The 27,153-nt window shown below is 43.1% G+C and overlaps 1 protein-coding gene across 12 annotated transcripts; it reads left to right on the top strand.

The window, feature by feature from the left end:
• LOC135389111 (tropomyosin) lies at window positions 1–26,747 on the top strand. 12 transcript variants are annotated; one of them, XM_064619109.1, is made up of 10 exons: window positions 1–246; window positions 7,818–7,943; window positions 10,866–10,999; window positions 12,291–12,408; window positions 14,848–14,918; window positions 17,062–17,137; window positions 21,772–21,834; window positions 23,180–23,249; window positions 24,252–24,369; window positions 26,495–26,606. In XM_064619109.1, exons 1-9 carry the CDS (start codon window positions 133–135, stop codon window positions 24,332–24,334), a joined length of 855 nt encoding a protein of 284 aa, XP_064475179.1. In that variant the 5' UTR covers window positions 1–132; the 3' UTR covers window positions 24,335–24,369; window positions 26,495–26,606. The 12 variants fall into 12 exon arrangements, with proteins under 12 accessions (XP_064475179.1, XP_064475180.1, XP_064475178.1 ...); XM_064619105.1 differs by lacking the exons at window positions 12,291–12,408; window positions 14,848–14,918; window positions 21,772–21,834 and adding exons at window positions 12,457–12,574; window positions 14,303–14,373; window positions 21,875–21,937 and having other exon boundaries at window positions 11–246; XM_064619103.1 differs by lacking the exons at window positions 12,291–12,408; window positions 14,848–14,918 and adding exons at window positions 12,457–12,574; window positions 14,303–14,373 and having other exon boundaries at window positions 13–246.
• The last annotated feature ends 406 nt before the right edge of the window (window positions 26,748–27,153 follow it).

The raw sequence follows: 27,153 nt of genomic DNA, 5'->3' as shown, positions 1-27,153 counted from the left end.
TGGACGAACCTTCTGCTGCGGCAACGAGTCCTCAGCTCTTGCCGTTCAGACGTACCGGGGAGTTGGTAGTGCGCGCTCGTTCGTCTCTTTTGTGTCAGTTCGCAGCTCTGTGAGCCACCTCAACCAGCCAAGATGGAGGCCATCAAGAAAAAGATGCAGGCGATGAAGCTCGAGAAGGATAATGCCGTCGATCGAGCTGAAACCGCCGAGAATCAGTCCAAGGATGCCGCCCTCCGCGCAGAGAAGGTACGACCAGGAAAAGATATTAACATACGTGTGTCCTTTTCGGTGCGGATCACGAGGATGTAGGTCGTCCATTTGTAGTGCTGTAAAGAACGCAAATATTCTTCACGGCCCAGATTCGTACCAGGACAGGTATCGGGGACGTCTTCCCCTCTACCTGTACGATTTTCTCCCTCCTGTAGACGTAACGATTTGTTGTTGTAAATTGCGGACAAACTACTCATTTATGCACGTACTTTTTTCTTTTTTACGCGAAAAACAAATCGTACGAAAAACTGCCCAATGGTGGGGGATTTATGGTAGGACTCGCTCATGCGCACTGACTTTCTCAGGTGCTGTAAATGTACCGATACAGGAAAACCACATGTCCCGTAAACCGAACGCTAACAGGATCGGAAGCTACATACATGAACTGAAGTTTTGAATGCTTTGTTGAGAGGACTTGAGAGGAATGCGTGATATTAAGGGGAGATGAGCATGACGATGCGGTTGAGAAGAGCTGGTGCCTCTAAAGGTCGACCAGGACAGGGTGACCTCAGCGGGGACGAACTTGTGGATCTTAAGTTATGGGATTATACTTCTCTGCAGAAAATCTGCGTAGTTTGGGTTGTTTACGGCTCACAGATAGGAAAATCCGGAAGGTTGTCGTCATATACACGGATGCCCCAGTGAGAGCGGATATCCCGTGAACGTCTTCCTCGTCGGGAGCTTCAAGGTCTCGCACAAAGACTCGCAATGCAAATCGGTCGAAACGTGTAATGCGGGCTTGATAAGTTTTCGTCCTTAAATCGTTTCGTTCATAGTCGCGCCAAGGTCAAAACGTGGGTTTAAAAAATATTTTAAAGGAAAAGGGAAACAGTTAGGTCATGCTAGCCGATCTAAAAGTAACCAGACGATTCCGACTAGCGAGGCCTACCCTAGAAGGGGGAACGTTCGAGCACCAGCGTGAAGTATGCTTACACAAAGCACAATACATTCCAGCTATATATTCGTGCTACAGACAAGCATCGAGTTCGTTAAAAACTTTCCTGACTTTATTGTACCGTTTGCATCACGTTAAGGGACGAACATTACTCTACACTCTTAGAATAAAGGGTGGAGCAGATACACCTTTTAGGAGGTAATAGTTGTCGCATATGTTGTGCCTAAAAGGTTGCAAAGTTGCACCTGCTACCTACGAATGATAGGGTTACCGCTTCTGATTCGGTGAGCGAGGGGGGCGTACGCCTCTTTGTAGCCATTTCGATATATGATCATTGCTTTTACCACCCTTCACTCTTAAAAATGAACTTCACCGCATAGCACGCTGCTAGCCAACGATCATCTCGAATGATACCGTTATCTGCCCTGATTTGTTGGAAACGGGAGGCGTACGCCTTTTTTGTGACACTTATGCTGTTCATAATTGTCACAAAAAAGGCGTACGCCTCCCGTTTTCAACAAATCAGGGCAGATAACGGTATCATTCGAGATTATGGTTGGCTAGCAGCGTGCTATGCGGTGAAGTTCATTTTTAAGAGTGTTTATCAGACGCTATGTTGACCTAGGTTGATATAGAAGTTACCACCTTTTCACACCCTTTTTTCTTTGAATGTATAGCAGTACGCGGATATTATACCGAAAGAAAACGTAGGGAAAGATCACCATTTACAGATACATGAAACCCGTGTAACTGATGATTTTCTACGAGTCTAATGGATTCATGAGTGTTCATTGCTTCGAGAATGACTAAAAACCCCCAGTGCAGGGAAACACCTATATAAACGGCGACATACAGCAGAACCAAAGGGCCAGTTTTTAACCCGTTTTGACTCCTTTCTTCCTTTTTCTTTCAATGCATTACATGTCACGTGTTTCGCGTTGGAGTTACTCCCAGCAAGCAGCCTAGTCATTTGGCAGAAGTTGCTGTTGCAGTCCACACCGAGTCGGACCCACTTTATAGCATGGACTGTCGTTATACTGAGACACTGAGGCGCGAAAACGCCGCAGCTATGTTTTTATAGGATCAATCTAGAATGTGGATGATAAGCAAATTGTCAGCTTCCGCGGGGCCCACGTGGTCACTTGTGTCAGGTATAGATGCTCCTAATTCCCTTCAGTTCCTGGCGAAGACTGTATATCTCAACATGATGTGAAATCTATATTTACTTTAGCAGCAAGGAAGTAACCTTTTATGTGACCGGGTAAAACCTTATCCTACGTTTACCCCTCGATCAGTTTTGAGCGTAATCGGATTCAACTTCCAATGCTGGCTCTGTCACTCTATAGATCACCAAGAAAAAACAAAAATGCTGTAGTCAGCAGCTCATTCTGGCGCCGCTCAGTCGCAACAAAATTAGACTCTCGGTGCACAACACTACAAGATGTTCAACTGTATTTGTACTGAAAACTCTCTTCCTATATATAGCTGCCGTCTTGCGCAAGGTCGACCAAAAAGCCCCATACACCCTCAAGTGTTTTAGCGACACCCCTTAACTTTTTGTTCGTGTGCACCACCTGTTATTTCAGCTGTAGACACAAGTCGGCAATGATGCGTTAAGCTGAATTACAACGTAACTGTTGTAACAGAAAACGAAAGGAAAGTTAGGTAGCAAGCGAGCTGGTGGTGACGATCCATGACTTGAAAACCCGAGACGAGGTAGGGACGAAAACAGACATACACAAACACGGTCTCAAACTCAGGTGCTGAGTTTGAGACCGTGTTTGTGTATGTCTGTTTTCGTCCCTACCTCGTCTGTTGTAACAGCTTACGATTCTGGATAAACTACTGTCCGCCACACTCTTAGGAAAAAAGTGTGGAGCAGTTACACCTTTTAGGAACTAATAGTTGTCGCATATATTTTGCCTAAAAGTTTGCAAAGTTCTACCTGCTACCGCACTCTCAAAACAGAACCTCACCGCATAGCACGTTGTCCACCAACCATAGCTCGAATGATAGGGTTACCGTTTCTGATTCGGTGAGCGACGGGAGCGTACGCCTTTTCGTAGCAATTTGGATACATGATAATTTCTTTTACCACCCTTTTACACTCCTTGTTAGGCGCTATATGTTGACCTAGGTGGTAATTATAGGGGTTACCACATTTTCACACCATTTTTTTCTTGGAGTGCAGTTACCCCCGGGAAGTTGGTGACCAGAAAAGTCGTATACCCTAGAAATGTGCCTCGCCGACGGCGTGCAATGTGAAGAAATCGTGCACCCTTAGAAATGGACTTCACCGCATAGCACGCTCTTATAGCCAACCATCATCCCGAATGCTATCGTTATCTGCCCTGATTTGTTGAAAACGGGAGGCGTACGCCTTTTTGTGACACTTATGCCGTTCATAGTAATTATTGTCACAAAAAGTCGTACGCCTCCCGTTTTCCACAAATCAGAGAACACTCTTAAAAATGAACTTCACCGTATAGCACGCTGCTAGCCAACCATAATCTCTAATGATATCATTATCTGCCCTGATTTGTTGAAAACGGGAGGCGTACGCCTTTTCTGTGACACTTATGCTGTTCATAATTGTCACAAAAAGGCGTACGCCTCCCGTGTTCAGCAAATCACGGCAGATAACGGTATCATTAGAGATTATGGTTGACTAGGAGCGGGCTTTGCGGTGAAGTTCATTTTTAAGGGTGCAGATAACGATACCATTCGAGATGACGGCTGGCTAGGGGGGGTGCTATGCGGTGAAGTTCATTTTTAAGGGTGTGTAGAGATAAAAAATAATTTCTCAGCATCGTCTTCTACTGATTCGTTATCTTTTTTTTTTTTTTCTATGCTTCCAATTTTCCTATGTAAGTGGTATAGTCAGTAAGTATAGCACAGTTCCATGGCTGATGGTCTTTAGACAGTCTCGAATTCCTGTGCGATTAAACAAATTTGCCTACTGCATGGAATCGTTCCGTTTCTGCTAATTATATTTCGGGGTGAGAGATCGAGAGGTATATACCTTTTAATCTGTAATTCGGGATCCAATCGGGTTCTATTGATGCAATTCGGTGCGAACGATTAAAGGGACAATGATCCTCTTAGAAGCGGAATAAGTAAACAGTTAACAACATTCGCGAGAAAGTGCATTTTGTGTTCAGTTTTTTCAAGTTGCCTCCGAGTACACGTCTATTGTAGAACGTCTCACTGAAAGGGTAATTCCAGGAGCGACGTCTCATTTGGGACGCTATTCAAAATAGGGTATGAGTTCTAACACTGCCCAGGCCATATCTCATATGGGAAAAATTCGTGCTCATCATAGTAGTTCTCTCGTTATCATTTTCTTCCGTTATCAACACGAGCGCTTTAGGATCGTTTCTGACGACGGGGGCGTACTAGTATAGCGTTAGCCGGAGCCTAGAAAGCAGCCACCCCCCGGATGGTAACGAGGAAAGGCTATTTTGGCGCCGCGCTAAATCCGTTCTGGGGCCTAAACATGGGCAGGGAGGATCCCTCCTTGAGTTTGGCAATGGAAACTTCCAAATGCCGCTGATGCCAGGCTTCCCATTTCGGAAACACACACACACACAAAAAAAAAAAAGCAGAAGAAGAGGGAAATAAAAAAATAAAAAAGCTTACGAAAACGTGTAGTCTGTGACCCTCGAGAATGTGAAACTCCCACAAAAACAAGCAAACACAAATATAATTTCTTTGATAAATTTGAGAAAATTTCGTGGAACTTTTTACTCCCATTACCACGGTGTTTCGTGTCTGTCACCTGAGAACACGACTTTTCTTTTTCTTTTACGTAAAACCACGGGTAAAACATTCTACCAGGAGAAGCGTACTGGTCCGCTACGCGAAAGCTAGTACCGTAAATGAATGTAGAAAGCTCGAGTGTTTGCTCTTTTTGAGTGGTTGTTTGATCTTCGAGGGACCTGACTTTTCCCTCCTTGCTACTACATCTATATAAAACGTTTCGGTAAAAGTGTTCTCTCGATATTTTGTTTAGTCTTTTTTTCCTAAGGAAGCAAAGTTCCGGGAGTAACAAAACGGGGTTTTGGAAAATAGAGTTCTTACGAAAACACGATATTCGTTTGGTTTAGAAAAGGATCACCTTCGAACGCTTCCCAAACTAATTTATCTAATGAAGGAGTCCTCATAGGGTTCTCCGAGGAGGAGATAACGAAGGAAATAGGGATAAAATGAAAAACCTGCATTCTAAGAAAAACAAAAAAGAGTACTTTTAATCCTTTTGGGTACTAAATGCATTGCCACAAAAATTAAACCCTTTTGGGAAATAAATACATGAGACTAAATAAATGTCACAAAGTGGGGTCTGCATTTCGCTTTCCGTTATAACAGTTCCAGGTACATAATTCTTGCGTATTAATGGAAATACTTCAGAGTTAAACCCTCAGCCGTGATATGTCGAGTGATATAAAATCTTGCGACATTCATAGGGCACAATTTGTCAAGGAAGAACCGCTAACTATATTTCTTACTCTGTGCGGATGGAAAATGTAAAAGTTAGCTAAGTTATTTCATCCTTAAGAATCTCATCCAAGTTAAGAGCCTCATTCCATCAAACTCACGAAGAGCGCATATTTACGAAGACTGTTGCATTCAAGAGACCTTTTTCGAAGTTCAGTTACTATTTGAAGTCCTGGGGAGTAAATTTCGGGATCAGGGGACTAAAATGGGGAGTAATTGCAATCTATAGGGGACTAGATGCTGCAATTACTCCTCGTTCTACTCATTTTCTTTCTTAGAGAGTGCATCTTGGGGCAAAACTTTGCAAACTATGGGGACAGGATATAGTTATGAGAAGACAAGCAAATAGAAAAAGAAAGACGGAAAGGTCAGCCAAACGGAGTGTCGGCTTCCTATTCCACAAACTACACTCTCAGAAAAAAAAGGAGTAAAATGGGGAGTAATTGCAGCTTCTAGTCCCCTGGAATGCAGTTACTCCCCATTTTGGTCCCCTAACCCCGACATTTACTCCCCAGGACTGCAAATTGTCACTGAACTTCATAAATAGTCATCCGAATGCAACAGTCTATGTAAATATATGCTCGTGGTCAATTCGATGGCATAAGGCTGTATATTACTCAGCCAACGTAGCGATTTTCCACTCACACAGAGTAAGAAACAGTTAGCGCTTCTTTCTTCGCAAATTGTGCCCTATGTATGTCGTAAGATTTTATATCGTTCGACATATCACCGTTGACTGTTTGATTCGAAGTATTTCGAAGTATTTTCATGCATGCGCACGAGTTATGTACCTGGAACTGTTAGAACAGAGCGTGAAATGCCGTCTCCACTCTGTGACATTCATTTACTCCCGTGCATTTACTCCCGAAAGGGACTATTTTTTGTGGCAATGCATTTACTCCCCAAAAGGAGTACAAAACACTCCTTTTTTTTTCTTAGAGTGTAGGGCCAGAAGCCACACTCTTAAAAATGCACTTCACCTCATAGCACGTTCCTAGCCAACCATAATCTCGAATGATATCGTCATCTGCCCTGATTTGTTGAAAACGGGAGGCGTACGCCTTTTTTGTGACAATTATGAACAGCATAAGTGTCACAAAAAAGGCGTACGCCTCCCGTTTTCAACGAATCAGGGCAGATAACGATATCATTCCAGATTATGGTTGGCTAAGAGCGTGCTATGCGGTGAAGTTCATTTTTAAGAGTGCAGAAGATTGTGCTAGAGCTGGAGAGCAAGTTGTTATTTCTAACATGCTCGTCTCTCTACAACGTGACACGATTTTTTTTTTCCTCCAACACGATTTAACAAATGTCCAATGATTCTTGTAACTTTTTGATGATCATTCATTCACTCTAGCAACGGCAACGTGTCTGAGCAGACAGAAACAATAGCGTCACTGGTGTGTGTGTGCACTCTAAAAATGAACTTCGCCGCATAGCACGCTCCTAGCCAACCATCATCTCGAATGATATCGTTATCTGTCCTAATTTGTTGAAAACGGGAGTCGTACGCCTTTTTGTGACACTTATGTTGTTCATAATTGTCACAAAAAGGCGTACGCCCTCCGTTTTCAACAAATCAGGGTAGATAACGATATCGTGCGATATGATGGTTGGCTAGGAGCGTGCCATGCGGTGAAGTTGATTTTTAAGAGTGTGCACTCTAAAAACATAACTTCACCGCATAGCACGCTGTGCTCCAACCATTGCCGCGAATGATATGGTTATCGCTTCTGATTCGATTAGAGAGGTGGGCGTACGCCTTTTTGTGGCAATTTGGATATATGATAGTTGCCACAAAAAGGCGTACGCCCCCCCCCCCCCCTCTCTCTCTTCGAATCAGAAGCGATAACCCTATCATTCTTGGCAATGGTTGGAGCACAGCGTGCTATGCGGTGAAGTTCTGTTGTTGTGGGGTACAGTATCGTCAGAAGTGCGGGGGGTGCGGTCCGCGCTGGGTGACGCGCCGCCTCCACCCTTTCTCCGCGGCGCATTTTTTTCTACGTGTGGTGTAGTATCGGTATTTATCGTGTATCGCCTGGTACGGAAAGGGATGCGTTAATATGGGGGGGGGGGGGGTGACGCATACCCTAGTGACGCCATTGTACGGAAATTTTGTAAGCGATTTATGTAACGCACGATGTGTCATATACCACAGGCCGAAGAGGAGGTTCGCAGCCTTCAGAAGAAGATCCAGCAGATTGAAAATGACCTCGACCAGGTTCAAGAACAGCTCTCTCAGGCCAACAACAAGCTGGAAGAGAAGGACAAGGCCCTGCAACAGGTACACGCCTCTTCTTACTCACCTACAGCGATACAAGATACATGTTGAAAAATTGTAAAAGCGGGCTTAACTGACTATTTGAATATGAACAGACGAGGTTGCTATGCAACAGAAATCGTGCTCGCGACATTGTATAGAACGCTACAAACTAAGTAGTCCAAAACGAATAGTACAAGTATAGCAGGAGAATGCGAGGACACGCGAGAGATGTGCACGTTATTTATCGAACAGTGAATTTCATACGGGTTACCAGAGCAAAACGAGTCTATTCCGAAAGTTCTTTATGTAATTCCGAGTGAGCGCCGCGAAGCAACTGTGCCGTAAGTTCTTTGAGCAGCGCGCGTTCCATTCAATAATGAATCAAAAGTACGACGACGGCGACAATACTGATGATTTATTGGTGCGAACAATCGTTAATGAGGCTTCCATATGAGTTAACTTCACGGTGTTTTTCACTACAAGAGAGGCAAGAAATTTGCGGAGACGCAAACTTGCATGCTGTGAATTACAGATCGAAAAAAGTGAGAGGGCGCAGAAATGACGTTCATAGAAAGTTTGAAAAAGTGACAGCGGAAATCGAACGACCCGCTTTAAGTGAATGCACAGGAAATGTTTTACCAGGACAAAGACATCTCTTGTTTAACGACGCAGACGTCGTTCGAGTGACACCGATATGTGACACTGCGTGCTCCATACTCCCTTTCGCCACTTTCGCTGCAGAAGAAACTATATATATATGCTTCTGCAACGCGACGGAATCGACGCGCGTGATTCGCAAAGACTCCGCAAGCTACAAAGCGCGAAAGTCACAAAGAAAGTACCACTTTGAAGGTACTAAGTTTTATTGTTGTGATATTTTCATTATTCCGAGTCTATATATAGTGCGTTCGCATAGTTGCGGGCTTGAAAACAAATATCGCAACGCTGGTCACGTCCTCACACGATGCACTATCTAAATTCGTCCTTTCCTGGCTCACGTGCATAGAAGAACTCCCATTAAACCGTGCATCAATTTTTAGTGCAGGCGGCGACGCAAACTTAAAGGTCAAACTCGAAACCATCCAAATCGCAAAATCGACAAGTGGCATGGCATGGTTCAAAGTGAGGATGTCCTCTATAATGCATTCTTAATATGAGATTAACTGAAAAGCTACATGTTTATGAAGTAAGAGACGACTGCTGCCATGATGGCTTTTGTTAGAGCAAAATATTATATATTATTCTTGAGACTACATTTTGTCGCTAACAGCCTACGTACGCACAGGGGCCTCGCCCTTTGCTTACACGTATCACTCCGCTGCGCACCACCACGTTAGGCTTATAGCGTTATAGTCCCGTCAGTCCCACCCTGTTGTCACTTCAACTGTGGTCTGAAAGTTCAGATTGCCAAAATGAGTGCGGTACAGCAGGGAACGTTGTTAGAAGTGCTTAAGAAAAAGATGAGAGCCATGAAAGACGAATTAGAAACTGCAAAAGAGCAAGCGGAAGAGGCACAGTCCCGTGTATTGGACGAGGTCCGGCGTCGCGAAGAAGTAAGTTTCTCTAGTTTGATAATCAGAGATAACTCACTGGCAAACGAGCCTAAAGTGCATCGCTTTTGTTTACAAACGCAACCGGGTAAGGTTGTAACGTGCGCGTCGTTCCCACCCAGAGAAATTTGCTTTCTCCTTGAAACTTATGATCAATTCCGAATCAAGTGTCCGTGCCCCACTTTGTGAAAGTGCCCATGTTTTTAGTTTGTTCTTTAGCCGCGTATATATTGTTCGTGACGGATAGTCAGTCAGCGAACTAAGTGGAAATCTTCGTTTTAGATATTTCGTGAGTGAAAGGAAACATGAACACCGGTTCTGCCGGGTTGTTCAAAATGAGGTTTGAAAAACGGGCAAGGTGTCAACATTCGTCCTTGGTGCGTCCGTCGCCCGTGCGGTCAAGTGCTTCGAAGTCGTCGTCGTCGCTGAATATTTGCTGAAGAATTAAATTCCTTCCCGTCGGATGTGCGATTTTCTTAATCATTCGTGCGAAACGCAATTCTCGGTTCGATCACCTTCGCCGGTAATCCGGTTTTTTGTTTACGTATCCTTCTGCGATTTTGCCCGACACCGATCTGAAAACTTTCGATCATATTACATTTGTGGTACCCAAAATAAGCCGCCAACTGTTTTCGCAAGAGCGCTGCCTTTCCGAAATGTCGACGTCACAATATTCTTTCGACCTTCTACGTTCATGTGTTGAATTAAATGTGTGTTGCAGCTGCGTGTACCGTTGCGACCGTGAGAAATGCTTGAAACGGGGACGAAATAGCCCTGTTGTTCGCGAAAATCGCGGCAATGCAATGCAAAAGGCACAAGATGACGAGATCAAAAAGGAAATAATTCCAGGAATGCGGCTGCCTCTCGCCGCCGTGCATTACTCATGCGTGTTTTCACAAGCATTGCGACCTGTCTGAACCCACAGGATGTTAGCATGAGACATCTTCCGATGGAAGAATGGCGTTGTCGCCAAAGTATGCAGAAAAAACAAAAACAGCTCTGAATAAATTGACCAGGAAGTAGCGGTTCACGCTCGCATCGTCAAAAAAAAAAAAAAAAGTGTTGTTCCTTATGCAAGTTGCTGTGTACAGAACGTCGTCACTGTTCAGAATTATGACAAGAATTGGAAGAAACACAAATTCTCATTAAATGAATGAAATCTGGAAAGGAGAAAAGGACTAGGTGAGTGGAAGCAGTGATCAGAACAGGGTTATATATAGCATAAAATATTTTAACAAAAAATGCTTTTGTGAATTTAAAGCATCATTTTTGACAAGAACAATCTTTGCAGTTTGGAACTGCGTAGACCACTTTGCGTGACCACAAGCACAAATCCTCGGAGCTGATGTTGGAAATCTTATGTGAATCAATAAGTGCAAATGCCTTTCTGTAGGCTGAGGCCGATGTAGCCGCCCTGAACAGGCGTATCCAGCTGTTGGAAGAAGATCTGGAGAGGTCAGAAGAAAGGCTGAAGGTGGCCACACAGAAGCTCGAGGAGGCTTCCCAAGCCGCTGATGAGAGTGAACGGTATGTCCGAAAACACATCCTTAATGTCGTCGCATCATCCTCACTAATCGGGTCTTTGCTTTCCGAGTGCTCTTGGAGGTGGTCCTTCTGTTCTGTCAAATTTTAAGAGTTACAAGTCCTCAAAGATAAACTATGAAAGACCATTATCACTTTGTTGTTTGTTATATTGGAGGCCCATTAATAGGTCTCCCTGCCCTGCCCTTCTTTGCGCTCTCTTTGTTTCTGCCAGATTTGATGTTTGTGACAGTCATTGGCTGAACATCTTGAACGTGCAAAGTTTGTTTTCTTTCAAGCACCTTTTGCAGTGGTTTTGTAAGGTACATAAGTTACTGTGAAGTCTGACAGGAGGTCTTCTGCAGTAATTTTCACTGACATACAATGCAACCAGTTTTTGTTGCTATTTCTCCTTTTCCGCGTTGGTTAGTATGCCTCCTCTTACATGGGTTGCTCAATCTTTCCAACTCTTTAAAAGAAAATTAGGGAAATCAGCGTTGTTGAGAGGGTCCAGTTATCTTCACTTTGTTCTACACTCATTAGTTTTTGTTGAGAGCCGTCGAAAATGTTCCCTCGCACCTGTTATCAAGAACCTACACCCATACACAACAAAAGACATCTGTTGTATCAGACTCTTGTGTTTGGGATACGATGGTTTGACCCGATTTTTTCTTTGTTTGTTGACCCGAGTTTTTCTTTGTGAGCTGTTTTCGTAAGAGAAATTTGGCCAAGTCGACTGTGAAGCGATGCCGAACATTACTGTAACACTCTCATACACGCGTGAATGTCCCTTTAATATCTGTTAACTGGGCATTGGCGATGCTGTAATCGTGTATGTCAGGCGTAACTGCAACGTACAGGGTTTTTTTTCCCTTTTTTGTGTGTGTGTCCTTTAGAGAATTATTATAAGAAACTATGTGAGCTACCTAGATGCGTTTTTTGCAGGTGGGTGGGTTACCTAAATTCATTAGTTAACCGATTAATTAGACATTTGGGGAAATGCGAGATAGCAGAATTGACGCTAGCCATATTTTTTATGTCAGCCCTCCTTTTTTAAAAATTCTTACATGAACAGGTAATGCTCCAAATTTTGTGAAATGTAGCATGTTTTTTCCGATTCCTTTCTGTCACTGCCACATGTGCGAATTGAAAAAGTGGATGTGACTTCGACATGTTTTGTCTATGTGTGTGTGTGTGTGTGGGCCTTACACGTTATGGTAACTACCAACTAGTCCCGAGAAAAAAAAAAAAAAAAGAGATTGCTTCATCAACCCTCTAACCCTCGGCCTTCCAAAAGCATCCGCAAAGCTCTGGAAAACCGCACAAACCTGGAAGATGACCGCATATCCGTCCTGGAGTCGCAGCTGGGGCAGGCGCGTCTCATCGCGGAGGAGTCTGACAAGAAATATGAAGAGGTGAGAGTTGTTGGGCAAACGTTGCTCAGTTGTGTTGGGGTCTTTCAGCATGCGCAAGATGCTGGAACATCGCAGCATCACGGACGAGGAGCGCATGGACGGCCTCGAGGGTCAACTGAAGGAGGCCCGCCTCATGGCTGAGGACGCTGACCGCAAATATGATGAGGTGACGTGGCTCGGTGGATGGGATGAGAGACACTGGGGGCTCACACTGTACTCCCCATTCCAGGGATTAAAGGGATTAATAATGCGTTTCAGGATTATGTCGGCGTAATTGGTAACTGTGCCCGCAACTGTAGAACGTGTATCTGGAGAAAAATTTGCTTGCTTGAAAATTGCTCTGCTCGGCAAGAATGACAGAGTGCATAATTGGGGGGGTGAAAGATAGTTGAGGGGATACAGCAAGTGTGCAAATTGAAGCGAAATAACCGAGGAATTGACGTTTAAAATTCAATTCAGTTTATTGGTTTACCACATTACATGGTGGGACAGCGAAGCTAAACGTTACCTGAAGTAACTTGGAAGTAAAATTCGTCGCCTCGTTTGTTATCCTCCTATGAAAGTTCTTTGAAACAGTGTGGGCCTTCTGTGATAGAACGTGTGTGTGTTGCTTCATCTGCACGCCACAACCTCTCCCCTTCTAACGTTGCCATGTCACGTGCCATCGCTGGCACAACCTTCCTTAACATTGATCATGCACGAGCATTTGAAATTACTCGGTTGCCATGTGATACATTAATTATTCCTGCGCAACTCTTTAGAACCCATTCTAACAGTGTCCACAATTTATTCTGTTGGCCTCGGGTACGTTGAGTCACCCATAGAAAATAAGCTTTAAATTTGCTCGTTTGTTAACAACTAGTTTTAGCATTAGTCAAACTCCCGAACTCAGTGAAGTAGTAGTCGCAACTGTAATTGTGACCACTCATTGTCACAAGGTTTAAGATAATGAAGCTTCAACTTAGACGGAGGAAAATACTTGCTTGACTGTCTGGCCTTTCCACAGGTTGAAATCCATCAGTTATGTCTCGTTGATGCGACAGTAAGAAAAGCGTGCCGTTGAAATATTTTGTGGCGTACCGAGCTGGTACCCGTCCACTAACTCTGCACGACCCTCGGACGAATGTTCCTGTACCTGATCCCACCAATGCCGATAACCGCAAGCAGAACAGTCTAACACAAACAATTGCATGAGGGTTCCACCTGCATGATTTGTGAACCTTTCATGGGTTCTGTGGAGGGTTACTGCTGTGCCTCATGTAGACACCATTATAACCTTATTCTTTATCTTCTCTGCTCCACATCAAATGATATTACCACTTTGTTACAGGAGGAAAAGATAGGATCTCATACTGCGTGAATGTCCATTAGAATGTCCCTAGATATTTAGAAAACCTTTCAACTTTAGAACCTTGCTTATCTCGGGAGTATTTTTGATTAGTACTAAAATTATTTATTTATTATTTTATATTCTATTACTATTTTATTTCTCAACCTGTATAAACCATGTACCAGCAAGCCCAAGACCTTGAAAGCAAGGAAGTTTACATATACACGTCGCCTGTAAACATGTTTCAGTGCATATCATGTACATAAGTTTAGCATTTTATTAATGATCCGCGTTACACTTGCTGGTAAACCCTTCTTTCTGTCTGCATTACTGACAGGCAATACACAGTACCATACCGCAAAACAATGTCCCCTACCTTGTTTCCGAGATTGTCAAATAATGTTAATGAAAATGATCTTTATAATACTGACTGATATAAGAATGGTCTGTAATATCTCATGGAACGTAGAGCACAGCAGTACCTTCCAGTAACATTTTGTTACCTGGCTCGAGACACTTATGCTGGCAGAATTACTTGAACCGCATTTCTTTGATGGCACCCAGGTGGCCCGTAAGCTGGCCATGGTTGAGGCCGACCTTGAACGTGCGGAGGAACGTGCAGAGACTGGTGAGACGTAAGTGAACGTGGGTGTTTTCCGCACGACTGCGTTGCACGTTCATCGTGCTACTAGTGACCGTAACTGCGTGTACAATAACATGCCGCGCGTATTGGCACAAGTGGTCCGCTGTGCTTGATGTTGTGGTACTTTGACTGCTTGGCCTGGACATTTATATATTCCTCGCTGGGTAGGGTTCCTTAAGAGCTGAGCGGAACATGGTCGGGGTTGAAAAACCCTAAGATAGAATAGGATGAGTACTTAAGGATATGGTTTCTGTAAGCATGCGTTACACAACTGCATATCGCGAGAACTTGTTCAGTGTTTTCGGGCCAAGGGTCAGACTCCCACCTGTGTGAATTTCTAAAAATATGGGTTGCCCACGTGTGTGCTGCCAGTTGACCTCCTTTGTCCACTTTCTCACCCCCTTCCCTGCCCCTGTGTCACCCCCCCCCCCCCCCCCCCCTGTGCTGCTGCATGTGTGCATGCAAGATGGCTCGCCGAATCGCGCTGCTCGAAGCGGACCTGGAACGTGCGGAGGAAAGAGCCACGACGGGCGAGAGGTGAGACTGCAAATTGCGGATGCCCAACAAAAATGTTTGTTCGTTTGATTAAATTCCCCATCTGGGAAGAACAGCATTCTGTTGGGAGTCGGAATGGGAGTTGATGTCGTTTCTTTAAAGGGGTTGCGATAAATGCAGTTCATCGCATCGTGCGTGCTTTATTTACCCGATTCAACCCAGTTCTGGTTGAGTGGGATTGAATCAAGTGTAAATCTTTGGTTTACTCAGCGTAATACACGACACACTGGTACACACGGAGTATTAATATTTAGCCCATGGATCTAAGATTCAGCAGGGTCTCTGTGTTGACAGTTCGCATGAGCATATTTACGCATTTACGACACAGTTGTCAAAGTTCTGCGTTAGTTGTGATGACATAGGATCCCCCTGGTCCAGCAATTTTTTGGGAAATATCACGTTAAACCCTGAGTCGTTGTGGAAAATATTGAGCGTAATTGGGCATAACCCTATAATATTGGGTATAAAATGTCGGGCCCTAATTATAATGCACAGCAGGGTATTGAAGAAACAATAATTATTTTTCTATGTGTCGTGGCGAGATATCAACCCTTGAACGTACGTACGCGTCACACTCAGACATCAAAGGCACGAGAGCTACCACGGCCGTCCCTATTGGTAGTCGCAAGCATGTGACCTCTCTCGCGCTGCCTCATTGGCAGAGACGAACAAGTTTCGGTATTTGCCTTGCCGGTTATTTGCGCTTTGTCTATTATATGTACCTCCATATCTGAAAAACTTCGAATCCAGGTTCATGTCGATGCAGGCAATTGTCTTTTACGATTATCTGGCATAATCGTCATTTAGTGGATCAAGTGTTGCAGCCCCTTTAAGGTATTTCATTTAAATAAGTGCAGTTCAGTGAGTACCTCCCAAAGGCGGTTAAAACCCGGCAAAATTTTCTGACCTCTCTATCAAATTAAATGTGGAAGAAGAAATATAGCTCGCAAAGTGCCGTGTTATGCGAATTGGTTACCTCTACTAAACGCTGAGCATTTGGTACATTTCAGGAAATGACAACATTGCTAGCTAGGTGAATGTAGCATTATATGACGAGGAACTTTGAGTCTGTGTGTCATCACAGGGGGTTATGATTGAAACTTGCATCCACAATGTTCTTAAGTTAATATGAAATGGACACATATACTCTAGTGTAATGTGGTCCTAACACTTCATGGATCATCATTGCCACATGTTGTCAATTGTTTTTTTTTTCTTTTTTTTGCTTCTTTTCTCTCTCGTTTTGTATTACTTGTTTGTATGTGTGCAATCTCCTGGGTTGATACTTGTGAAAATTTTCTCTTTACTCTTGTGTATTCTAACTGGTGCATGCTACATAAGCCGGCATTTTTTACGCATAATTTAACGGTAGATTGTATCTAACACTTTTGCATGAGCTTAAATGAAGCGAAGAATCTAAATTCAAGATACAGTGTGATTGTCTCCTAAGTTGGCAGCAGTGATACTTGTGGTTTGAAGAGTGGCTGAGAGGTGGCAGAAAAATATAGGAAAGCAACATAGTAGTAGTGTAAAGGTGACTCTAAGTGACCTTGTTGAGGAGAGGGTGTTGTACAGCTAAAACCATTTTATACTACCTACTTGCTGCAGTGGCAGATGCAACCCCACCATGCTGTACCCTTTGGCATCACCTTTTGCAAAAAGTGAATGATGGAATGCTGGTTTTACCTTAGTGAATGTAGCATGTGTAGCTGGCTTCTTTATGCTACAGCTAAACTGTCACATTGTGTTCCTGTATTGTTCTGGTACTTGAGAGCCACTCTATAAACCATGGGAATACACCAGACGAATCGAACGGCGTCTAACAATATTTATAGAACTTTTCCTGTCCTCCTCGTGTAATTTTAAATCGAACTAGAGGATGTCCAATGACAAACTTTGCAGTTTCTTCTGTGCTTCGTGCAAATGCAAGCACTTTTCCTTTTTCTCTCAAATATTTTGCCATTACAAGATGCATCAACAGCACAGGAAGTACGAAAGCTGCTGTAAAGTTTACCATTAGACACCCTGTCGTTCTTCTGTCATCAGTTCTATCGCAGGAAGCCATGTTTCCCTGCTTGTGTTATAATTATTTTTCCTTTGCTTATGCTTAATCTCAAAATTGCAGCAAGATTGTAGAACTTGAAGAGGAGCTCAGAGTTGTTGGCAACAACCTCAAGTCCCTGGAAGTCAGTGAAGAGAAGGTGAGCTGTAATACCTGTCTGCCTAGATATATATTATTTTTGTTTATTGTAATCTTGCCTCGTAAAGAAGTTTTCTAATTATTTATTTATTTCCCTTTATTTGGGCATATCTGAAAAATGTACTTTGGAAATTTAATACTGAACTCAGAGCTGTTAACATGGTTGAAAATTATACTCCATGATTAAACTTGCACTAGCATCTTTCGCTACTATTTTTTATTTTTTTATTGTAAAGTCCGTTTGGCCTGACTATTGCTAGGTAATTGATAGAAACTCGCTAATTATTTTTTAGGGGTTGAATACTCTGGTACATTCTGTGTGCTCGTAGCACAGCTCGCAGCTTTCTGATTTCTTTTTTTTTTTTTTTTTTGAACTTGTAGATTATGCCTAAATGTACTGTGGCATTGTTAAACCATGAACATATCTCAAATATTTAACTGAGGAATTCACAGGCCTGCGCAGTTTGAGAGACCTTAGGTGCCTTGAAGGAACATCTGTCTTGTTACAGCGCACCAAAATGTAAAAGTTTTTCTGTGGTGCTTCGTGTGTTTGATATATCACTAACACAAAATGTAATTTTAGAAGCGTCATCATCTTCGTTTTTTGTTTTTTTATTTGTTTTGTCATTTTGGTTACACTACTAAAATGAGATGTTAGTATCAGCATTGTCAGCCGCTATCATCTGCACGATACTTGTGTTGATATGTGTATTTGAGAAGGATTCTCAATGGAATTTATGTGATGTGAGGAGTGCACACAGCATGCAGTGTGTGTGAGCTCTCCTGCAGCCATGCTGCAGTTGTGTTGTCTATAACATAACTATGTGGAAGCACTATGCTGCCTTTACTATGAAGAAACCGTATCTCTGTACTCAGATGACATGTGATGTTGTTACGTTGTGTTGAGTTATAAAATAACTCTTACGATCATTCAAGCTGCCATTCTGACACAGCATCTGCTTGACACACAAATAAGTGTGAGCTACTGATTACATAATTAGAATAAAGAAAATTTTTGGAACATCTTTTTGCTGACAAGTGCGATATTAAAAGGAACACATTTAAATATTTGTCTCATTTAGTAACCTTAAGTTTTCTACATCTTACGTTTTCTCGTTTTTGTTATCATCATCTGCTAACGCAGAATTTTGAAAAAGTTACCATAATCCGTTCAAATTTGTATTACAGTCAAAGCTCGCTACAGCGAACGCGCTTGCTACGAATTATCGGCTATTGCAAAGTTCTTTCGGTTTGGTTGGTCGCGCTATATTCCTATGCCAATTTTATCTTTATGGCGAACTAAGTTTTCCCTCCGTCGATGGAATTATCGGTTAACACCAAGTGTCCCAGCTTGACCTCCAAATGCCTCTGCCCTTCCGATGGTCGTGACACATTGTAGAATATCCCTTCCCTGCAAGATGTTCAGGGAATTAGCTTTTGCAGCGAGGGTGAGCCTAATAAACTCAGGAAGACTCTATTGGCTGCGCTTTTTCCTGCCCCTTCTCTGTCACTCCCTCTTCTCTGTCACTCCCTCACTCGTATTGGGGCACATCAACTTTAATCGTGCGTGTCTCGCGTAATGTCCTGCCTGTGTGTCGACGAGATTTTGGTTTACCGTCGGATCTATGGTCTCGAAGGCGGAAGGCTGTATGCTTGCAGACGAAAATTTATATATCCTACGCTACGTCGACAGCGGCATGACAAAAAAATTAAATGAATCAAACGGAGAAAGAAATAACGTCGCCGAGAGGTATGGGATTGTAGGACTAACGGGAGCAAAATCCAACCAGACGTTTGGATACGCTTGAACACGAAGGATGTTACGTTTTACGATTTCCCATTGGCCCACGATGCCGTTGTTGTGGCACCCGAACTGAGCGATGTGGAAATCATGGCCGGGTCAGGCTGGCCAAATATCGTCGGCGAGAGAGATTATGACGCCGCCGAGGAAGACGGAAGGGACGCGGAGAAGCTTGTCGCAGCAAAACTCGGAAACGCTTAACATGGTTCATGCGCTTAAGAATACCTCGTTGACGCACCCAACGGAGTCTGTGGAAGAACTCTGAGGCCTTTCGTTGCATCGATACTTTCGAAGGCATCATTGTGAGCGGTCGCCTTATGAAGCAGCAAAAAATCGCTCATTTTTTCTAATAAACGCGTTTGGAGTGACCTTACTATATTTTGGCTTCGTCATATCGATTGCCGATACAGGTGGCGTGATATTCCGGAATTCGTTAGCAGGGTTTACAGTTTTTTTGTATCGTACCGTTACAACGAAAATTGGATATAACGAACGATTTCGTAGTTCCCGCGACACTTCGCTATAACGAAGTTTGACTGTATTACAAAATTTTGAAAGAAATGTAGGTGTGAAGCAGTTGCAGCTGTTGTGTTTGTGAAGGCGCTATTTATGTTGCGTTTTTCTGCTTTTCTGGTTTTGTCCGAATTTTGTTGTGCACTCATACCTTTGACAGCCGGCACAAAATTCACGTCAAAACATGTCTATGCAAACGATGTACCTAATTTTAACACCCATTGGTTAAGAACCAGTGTTGTGCTGTGCTGGTATATCTGCTGTAGGGGTTCAAGCTGTGCCCATTCTGCACTTGAACCTGTGTCACAGTGGGAACATGCATAGAGAGTTTTAGTGAGTCATAAAAAGTGTGAACAGTTCCAAGAAGATAGTAGTTTGGAGAAGCCATTTATATTAATTGCGATCTATGCATAAACCACTTTCCACTGGTTCTTCACCGCTATCTCGAGCTTGAATAGTTTACCAGATGTGCGAACGTGATACGTAGTCGAGCTTAAGTAATCACACACATTATTATGTTGACCGATCCACATTTTACAGCCTAGTATCAGTCTTCCCACACAATGAACAAAGTGCAGTACTTTTTTTTAGCAGTGCTGTTAATGGCGTCTAATTGCCATGCGGTGGTCTCAAATGAGCTGCATGGCACAACCTTTAAAGTAGCAGATCATCTTGCCTGCTTAATACACATTTCTTCCTTGGAGCACTGCACTCACTCTTAGTCCTACTTCTCCAAACCATTCAAGCTCATCCATGAACAGCTCGAGGTTGCCAGACCGACGGAACTGTTCAGAAATGTGCATTTAGTTCGAGACGCGAGGCATTTAGTTCGAGGCACTGGCGCGTGTCCGCGCCAGTGCCAAACCTCTCAGGAATCATTCACTACAACTCCCTATTATCTGTTATCTGTAGTTATCTTACTTGTGACCTAAACGTAACTGTAACGTGGATGCAGTTATCAAGGTATCAGCTGCAGAGATGTTGTTTTATAATGTTGTATTTTGCTAAATTCTCTGTGAGTGTGGCAGCTGGTGTCGTTAATTGTTGAGTACACTGTCTTAACGTTGCCCGGCCGAGCCGCTTTGCCTGTCTCTGTGCCCCAAGCACCTGCCTTCCATGTTCCCAGCCATTGTCCTTGCTGTCCTTGTTGTCCTTGTTCTTTGTCCTGGTCCTGTCCATCTGTTTATTCAGTGTGGCAGCAACTCTTCTGTGCTGCGCTACACTTAAGCCATGCTCGTACTTTTTCTCACTCTGTCTTGGCCATCTACACAGGCCGCTAACCATAACTGGAAGCTTGTGAAAGTCATTGAAATTTCAGTATTTATACTATTTATAGTATTTATACTAGCATTTAGAAACAAAGGCTACTTTAACTTTTGCTTTGTTAACATAAGGAATGACAATCGAAAGGACAGGCGGCTTAGCAGAAAAGGAAAGTGTTCGTATATTTACTAGAAATATTCGCAATATTTCGTAGACTTTTAGGGAAGATTTCAAGATAAGTCGCAAATTAAGTTTTACATATTAATGTATGTTTTGATGTTAGTTTTTTGTCTTAAGTTAACGTCTTTCTACTTCTGCAAATTCTCCCATTATGGAGCACAATCTAACTTCGCAGCCCAAACAGAGATATGAACATTTTATTTATTCATTTTGCTGTCCCTTGTTTTCATTAACAAAAAGAAAGAAAAAAATGCTATGGTGTATTTATGTCACGCAAGAGCAATGACTCACATGCAACATTAATCACTTTGTAATTTAAAAAATGTGTGTACGCACTGAGTACAGAAAGGAAGAACATGCGCAACAGATGTTGCCGCTAGATTTTGGATCCTTTCAACAGACAGTTGAGTTGTACCTGCGTAAAATTTCACCATACGCCTCACCTGCTCTGACTTTCTGGAGATTTGAATTTAAAAAAAAAAAATGGTGTGTACAACCAAAAAGGGACTCTCAAAATTCAGGACTTGAGTAGAAATTAACAGGCAAACAGGCATTCATCATATTTCCATTCCAGCTTTAATCACAAATCAAAGCCTCCCATAGACTCTGTACACGAGATACAAATGCCATCAGGAGTGTCTCCCAGCCCACCTTAAAGGACGGCTCCAGTGAGGGAGGAGGCGCGTGCCCTTGCTTGGTTGTCCCGAAAACTAAAAACTAGCGTTAGGTTGCAGGAACACAGTGTGAGTCACGTTGCAGTGACATAAATTGATTAGGGCTCTGAAGATAGGCACTTGGATGCACCCTACCTCTTTTCTGCCCTCTGACCTCTCCACAATGTCCTTTCTTCCTCCTTCTCCTCCTCTCCTGCGGCCCAGGCCCAGCAACGGGAAGAATCCTACGAGACACAGATCAGCACCATGACTGCCAAACTGAAGGAGGTATGATTGTCCTTTCTTATTCTTTCCATCTCCTTTGTAGGCCATGCAAAAGGAAGAAACCTACGAAGGACAAATTCGCCAGATGACAGCTAGGCTCCAGGAGGTAGGATGACGGGGCGCGTAGCTCTCCCTAGATACGATCCCTCCCTTTGTACTCGTCGGTAGAAACGGTTCCTCCAAATTGTATACACGACACAAAAATTGCTGGTAAAATTCTGGCAATGTGTGCTAATGAAGCAGCATTGTGTACACATTCAAAAAGCATAATAGAACGCGGAGGGAAACTTCGTGTTCCCTCCCGCAAGCTCTCTGATTGGCACGTTATTCTTCCATTGACCAACCTCCCTGACATCGTATTACATTAAGAAATGGCTAGCTATTCACCCATGACTTCCAGTAGCCACGTAGCCATTCCTGTTCAGTTGCCCGACAATACTCCGTCAGTGCTGTAGTACCTCCTTAACGTGCAGTCACGCTCTGTCCATAGTTCTAGCATGCGTAGTTCATAGGTCATATTTAGTGAGACCATGGGTATTGCTTGGCGTAATATACTCTGCGAAGAAATGCGTACCATTCTTTACCTTCACTTGGGTTTGTTCAAGAAAATTTGCGGAGTAGTGAGTTGTAGCTCTTTTTTTTTGTTGTTGTGTTCTTAGAGTGTGTCCGAGTGGTAAGTATAGTATGAACTTTTTCTCTGTGAAAGTCCTAAAAAACAAATCTCGCACAGGAGTCATCTTTACAGTACTGCTACGCCACTTGCTTTCATTATTAATAGAGATGGCACGAATCCAGAATTTTCCGAATCAGAGTCCATCAAAAGCAAAACCGTGTTGCTTTTAAACCTGTAATGTAAGAGTTCCTGACCAAACTCTTTCGGTCTAGAGCAATGTAAACAAACAAACAAGAAAATACCCTCCGGCCAGTCATGCTTTTGATGGACTCCGGAGGTGCCTATTTTAAAAAGAAAAACAAACAAACGTGGTTGGTGGGTTTGAAAGATTCGATTGGCCCATTCCTAATTATTAATTATCGCAAATTTCACTCTATGCTCGTAGAAGCAATTGCCTGAGCAGAGCCCTAGTGGCGTTCTGTGTACATTAAATATTAAGCGTATTCTCTAACTGTAAAAAAGGAATTAGATAAAATTTGAGCTGTTGTATTCATGTTGTCTCTGTGCTTTTGCCCATGCTCAGGTTTTTTCACTGTGGAGTCTCTCCACAAGCTTTCCTGTATCTATGCATTATTATTTGTTTGAGAAATAGTACTTGATTGTTACGTGTCTGTTGGCACAAAAGAAAAACAATGCTGTGAACAAAATATCCTCGCTACCTCTTTTGCTATAAAGGCTGAAGCCCGTGCTGAATTTTCTGAGAGGTCCGTGCAGAAGCTCCAGAAGGAAGTGGACAGACTGGAAGGTACGTCCAGCAGTGTAGCCCCGTCATGTGCACCAACATGCAACTTTACTAACCAGCTCGAATGTGTTGTGCCAATGCATGCGGATTTTCATTCGGTGTCTGCCATCAGGGGTGCCATTGGTATGGTTTGAGATAGCGGGTTGCATAAATGGAAACTATAAACGCGCAGTAGCTTTCAGGCCAGTAACATTTGCCGAATGATGTAAATGTGCTTCAATATCAGTTCCAAGTTGAAACACATTTACCAACAAGAAAGACACTCAACAATTGGGTCATCTTGTTCATAACCGTAGCTTATTAAAATAAACGACAGAGTTACGCTGCTGCCTAATGTGCAGTTGGAAATAAAAGCTCTAACAGACACCATTTATGCAACCCCCTGCATAGTTATTTTTGTTCATTTTCAACTTAGCTCGATTGTTCTTATTCCGAATGCACGAAATAAATATAGTAAAATGAAATAGCTATACAAATGTGGGAAATAAAGTACAGCAGTGGAATCGACGAAATGGGGCAAGGACGGGACGACGCGTCTTTGGAGTATGTATGGCCATTAATATTGCAGCAATACGATAGGTATAAAACAGGCGGACGTAATATGAGACAATTTATGTTCTGAAGCTGGAACACATAGAAAGGAGAAATAGATACAAAGGCTCAAAGTGCCTAAGAAATTAATGGTGAAAGACGGAAGTCACTGAAAAGGTTAGCCAGCAGGGTTCGAGCCCTACAGCTGGACATAATATACTTTGGCACACTAAGAATAGGAGACATGGTAGTATTCACTCAGACTGTGCAGCAAGTACATCTAGAATTTAGCTCTAAAAATCGCGGGTGTATGGTCGGTAGGTGATTCACATCAAGTACGTTCTAGGTTTGATATCGCAGGTACTATACAATAGCCACGTTATAAAGTACGTGGTCATAATGTAGCTTGGCCATGACGCTCGCGCAACATACAATAAGAGAATGAAGTTGGGTTGGGCTGCACGTGTATTGCAGATGAGCTGCTTGCGGAGCGCGAAAAGAACCACCTTCTCCAGGAAGAGGTGGAGACCACACTCAAGGACCTCCAGTCTATGTGATTGGCTGGATGCACGCTTCCCTCCTCCTTCCCAAGGTGTGCTACTACATCCCCAACATTTAACCTCCTCCTCCTCCTCCTCACCAGTCATGTGACTGTGTGCGGTGAAGACAATGCTGGCACCGCAGCGTGGCCTTAGCTCTCGCAAATACTGCAATAAATCTTGCACGAGCGCAAGGAATGGACTCAAGAATATGGGTCTACTCATTAGATGCTCAACTTTTTATGTCATATGGCACAAGTTTAATGAGGCCACTGTGCGCATTCTGTGAGAACAGGGTGCCAGCGTTGTTTCTTTGGTGATGATAACTACGAACTAACATTCATGCAGTAATTTTTGGCAGTTTGTGAGACACTCTCATGAATGACAGCTAGCAAGCAGGATATGATGCTGCCTGTCTTGTTGGAACTTGTAAGTTGTAGATGAACTTAATTGCACACACGCAGCACCATATCCTTGTAGGTCACTTTTACATCATAACTCCAACTATTTGTGTGTGGGCGCATGTCGCATGTTTGTCAGTCCTTAACACAAATCTCGTGCCAAAGGAGTTCCATCTGAATGCAACAGAGAATAAGTTCAATCCACTTCTGTGTTCTAGGTAATGCACTGAGCTGCATTCAATGTCTGCACTCAGATGCAAACATTTTTGCCTCTATTGCACATGCACCATACTAACTATCCCTCCTGATAATAGAACTTGATCCATTAAAACGTCTAATGGAAAGCAGCATTAGTAAAATCTCGTTTCGTTATGCAGTATGTTACGTTTTTTTGTTTTGTACAGTCGAGTTTCTTTGTGTTACGACTTTTTTTACGTGTCTTACAATGTATATTTCCATTACCAACAAAATATTTTTTTTAAATAATTTAATAATAATTTTTTTCTGGACGACCAAATTCAAACTACCCCGGTATCTTGTGTGACAATTCTCATCTCTGTAAGCAGGCTTCTGAGAAATCACTCTTACGAGACTGAGCCCTATGCTGTCCTCTTCATTTTATGTCATCTCGAATGTATATTTTTGTATCCGTGCCACGTGAACACCCTTTCAAGAAGACAGTTTCTCACGTGAGCGTCCACTTTAAGGCTGAGGGTAAGCGCAGAAAACTGAAAGGGAAACCCTACTCTCTCAAAACAGAATGTGACGCTGAAGGCCAGCCGTTGCACAAAACGATACTGTTGTCACAAAAAGGCATATGCCTTTCGTTTTCATCAAATCGGGAAGATAATTTGGGATTACTGCTAGCTAAGAGCATGTGCGTGAGTGCTGGGTACGTATTTTTCAAGTAGACCCGGCAAATGTTATAAATCTCAAAATGCTTTATGTCGAGTAGGGTTACTGAATAGAGTACCCTGCCCAGTGACTTCAGTCTTCACTGGGCAAGGATGATATTCATTCACATTGCACACATTGTTATGTGTGTGTAACACAAGACAGTTGCACAAGGAATTTGGGTCAAGACAGCCACCATTGTCTTGACACGAAAGGAAACGTCAATTAGGGCATGACTTTTCTCAGTTACTGAAACCTCCAAAGCCAAGCATTTCAGATAAATCCAAATTGCTCTAAATTTTACCAATATATATTTTTGGACAGATCCGAAAACCCAGAATCCTAGTTACCCGGACACCGAAATGGTGTGTCACCTGTTATGCATTTTGGTCTAAAAATTGCTATTGGAACAGGACCGAGAGAGGTACACAACACATCTCTCGTTCCTGTTCCAGTAGCGCTTTAAGACCTCAATCTCGTACCACCACGCCAAGTTCTCCTCATTGCTCATGTTATACTGCTATTATTGGAGAACTGTGGGTGTCATACATAGCATTTTCATCTTGTCAGTTTATTCCAACAAATGCAAATGGAATGATTGCGAATGGAAAGATGTGCTCAATATCTGTGCTGATGCGGATACCCGCATTTCAAGCAACGCGGTTGCGGAACTTACAGATGCGGGTGGGCACTGTAAATGTGATCAACACTCACCTCTAGCTAAAACAGGAAGCAACATTCTAAGTAGCTGTACCTATGCCTCCATCAGTTACCTATCGAATGTCCCTTCACCGCTTTTCGCGATGCCGTGACCCGCAGGGGGTCCTGATTGGAGGGTCATTTGCCCGAGGATCTCACTGTTGGTCTCGTGTTCTTCCACCAGACGAGCTTGTCCAGGAGAAGGAGAAGTACAAAGCCATCTCGGACGAGCTCGACCAGACATTCTCCGAACTCACCGGCTACTAAACGCCACCGTCTACGCTGCGACACGATACAACCACCAAACACATCGCTGCTGCTGCTCCGTCGTCTTTTTAAACGCTATTGGTCTCTGTTATTCTCTATCGGTGGCCGGACGTCAAGGACCCAGGACAATGCTGCTGCCTTTAGGGAAAGAGAAAAAAAATGTGGTGACAGTTGGGTTCTTTCTTTCTTTTTTTTTTTTTTAATCGGCTCTCTAGCTGTTGTACGCCTCGGATCGTGAAAAGGAAAAAGCTTTACGTTTTATATTAGTCACACGTTTTAAAGATTGCTTCGTGGGAAGTGGCATGGGTTTCATTTTATTTTGGGGTAGATTTTTTTTTTATTTCTCCGGAAATTTACGCAACACTTGAAGCCATGTCACACGTCTGCTAGCGAGTCTTTCTTAATTGCGGAACAGATAGTAGAAGATTCAGAAAGAGAGAGAGAGCGACTGATGTCAAAACTGCCAAGTGATTTGTATGCCATTATCCCTGGTAATAAAAGATATTTAATGGCTCTCATAATTACTGCTCTGTTTGTTAGTCTAATTATCTCGCCTAAAAGAACGCACATGGTCAT

Source organism: Ornithodoros turicata, chromosome 3 (assembly GCF_037126465.1).
Source record: "Ornithodoros turicata isolate Travis chromosome 3, ASM3712646v1, whole genome shotgun sequence".
Taxonomy (NCBI): Eukaryota; Metazoa; Arthropoda; class Arachnida; order Ixodida; family Argasidae; genus Ornithodoros; species Ornithodoros turicata.
Note: the sequence above shows the minus strand (reverse complement) of the source record. Positions and strands in the feature narration are given on the sequence as shown.

Excerpts from the sequence above, each read along its gene's own strand:
- LOC135389111 (XM_064619110.1), top strand. The coding sequence starts at position 133 with ATGGAGGCCATCAAGAAAAAGATGCAGGCGATGAAGCTCGAGAAGGAT. Across the intron at positions 17,138-21,874 it reads TGGAAGTCAGTGAAGAGAAG|GCCATGCAAAAGGAAGAAAC; the intron begins GTGAGCTGTAAT and ends TCTCCTTTGTAG. Across the intron at positions 23,250-26,494 it reads GGAAGTGGACAGACTGGAAG|ACGAGCTTGTCCAGGAGAAG; the intron begins GTACGTCCAGCA and ends TTCTTCCACCAG.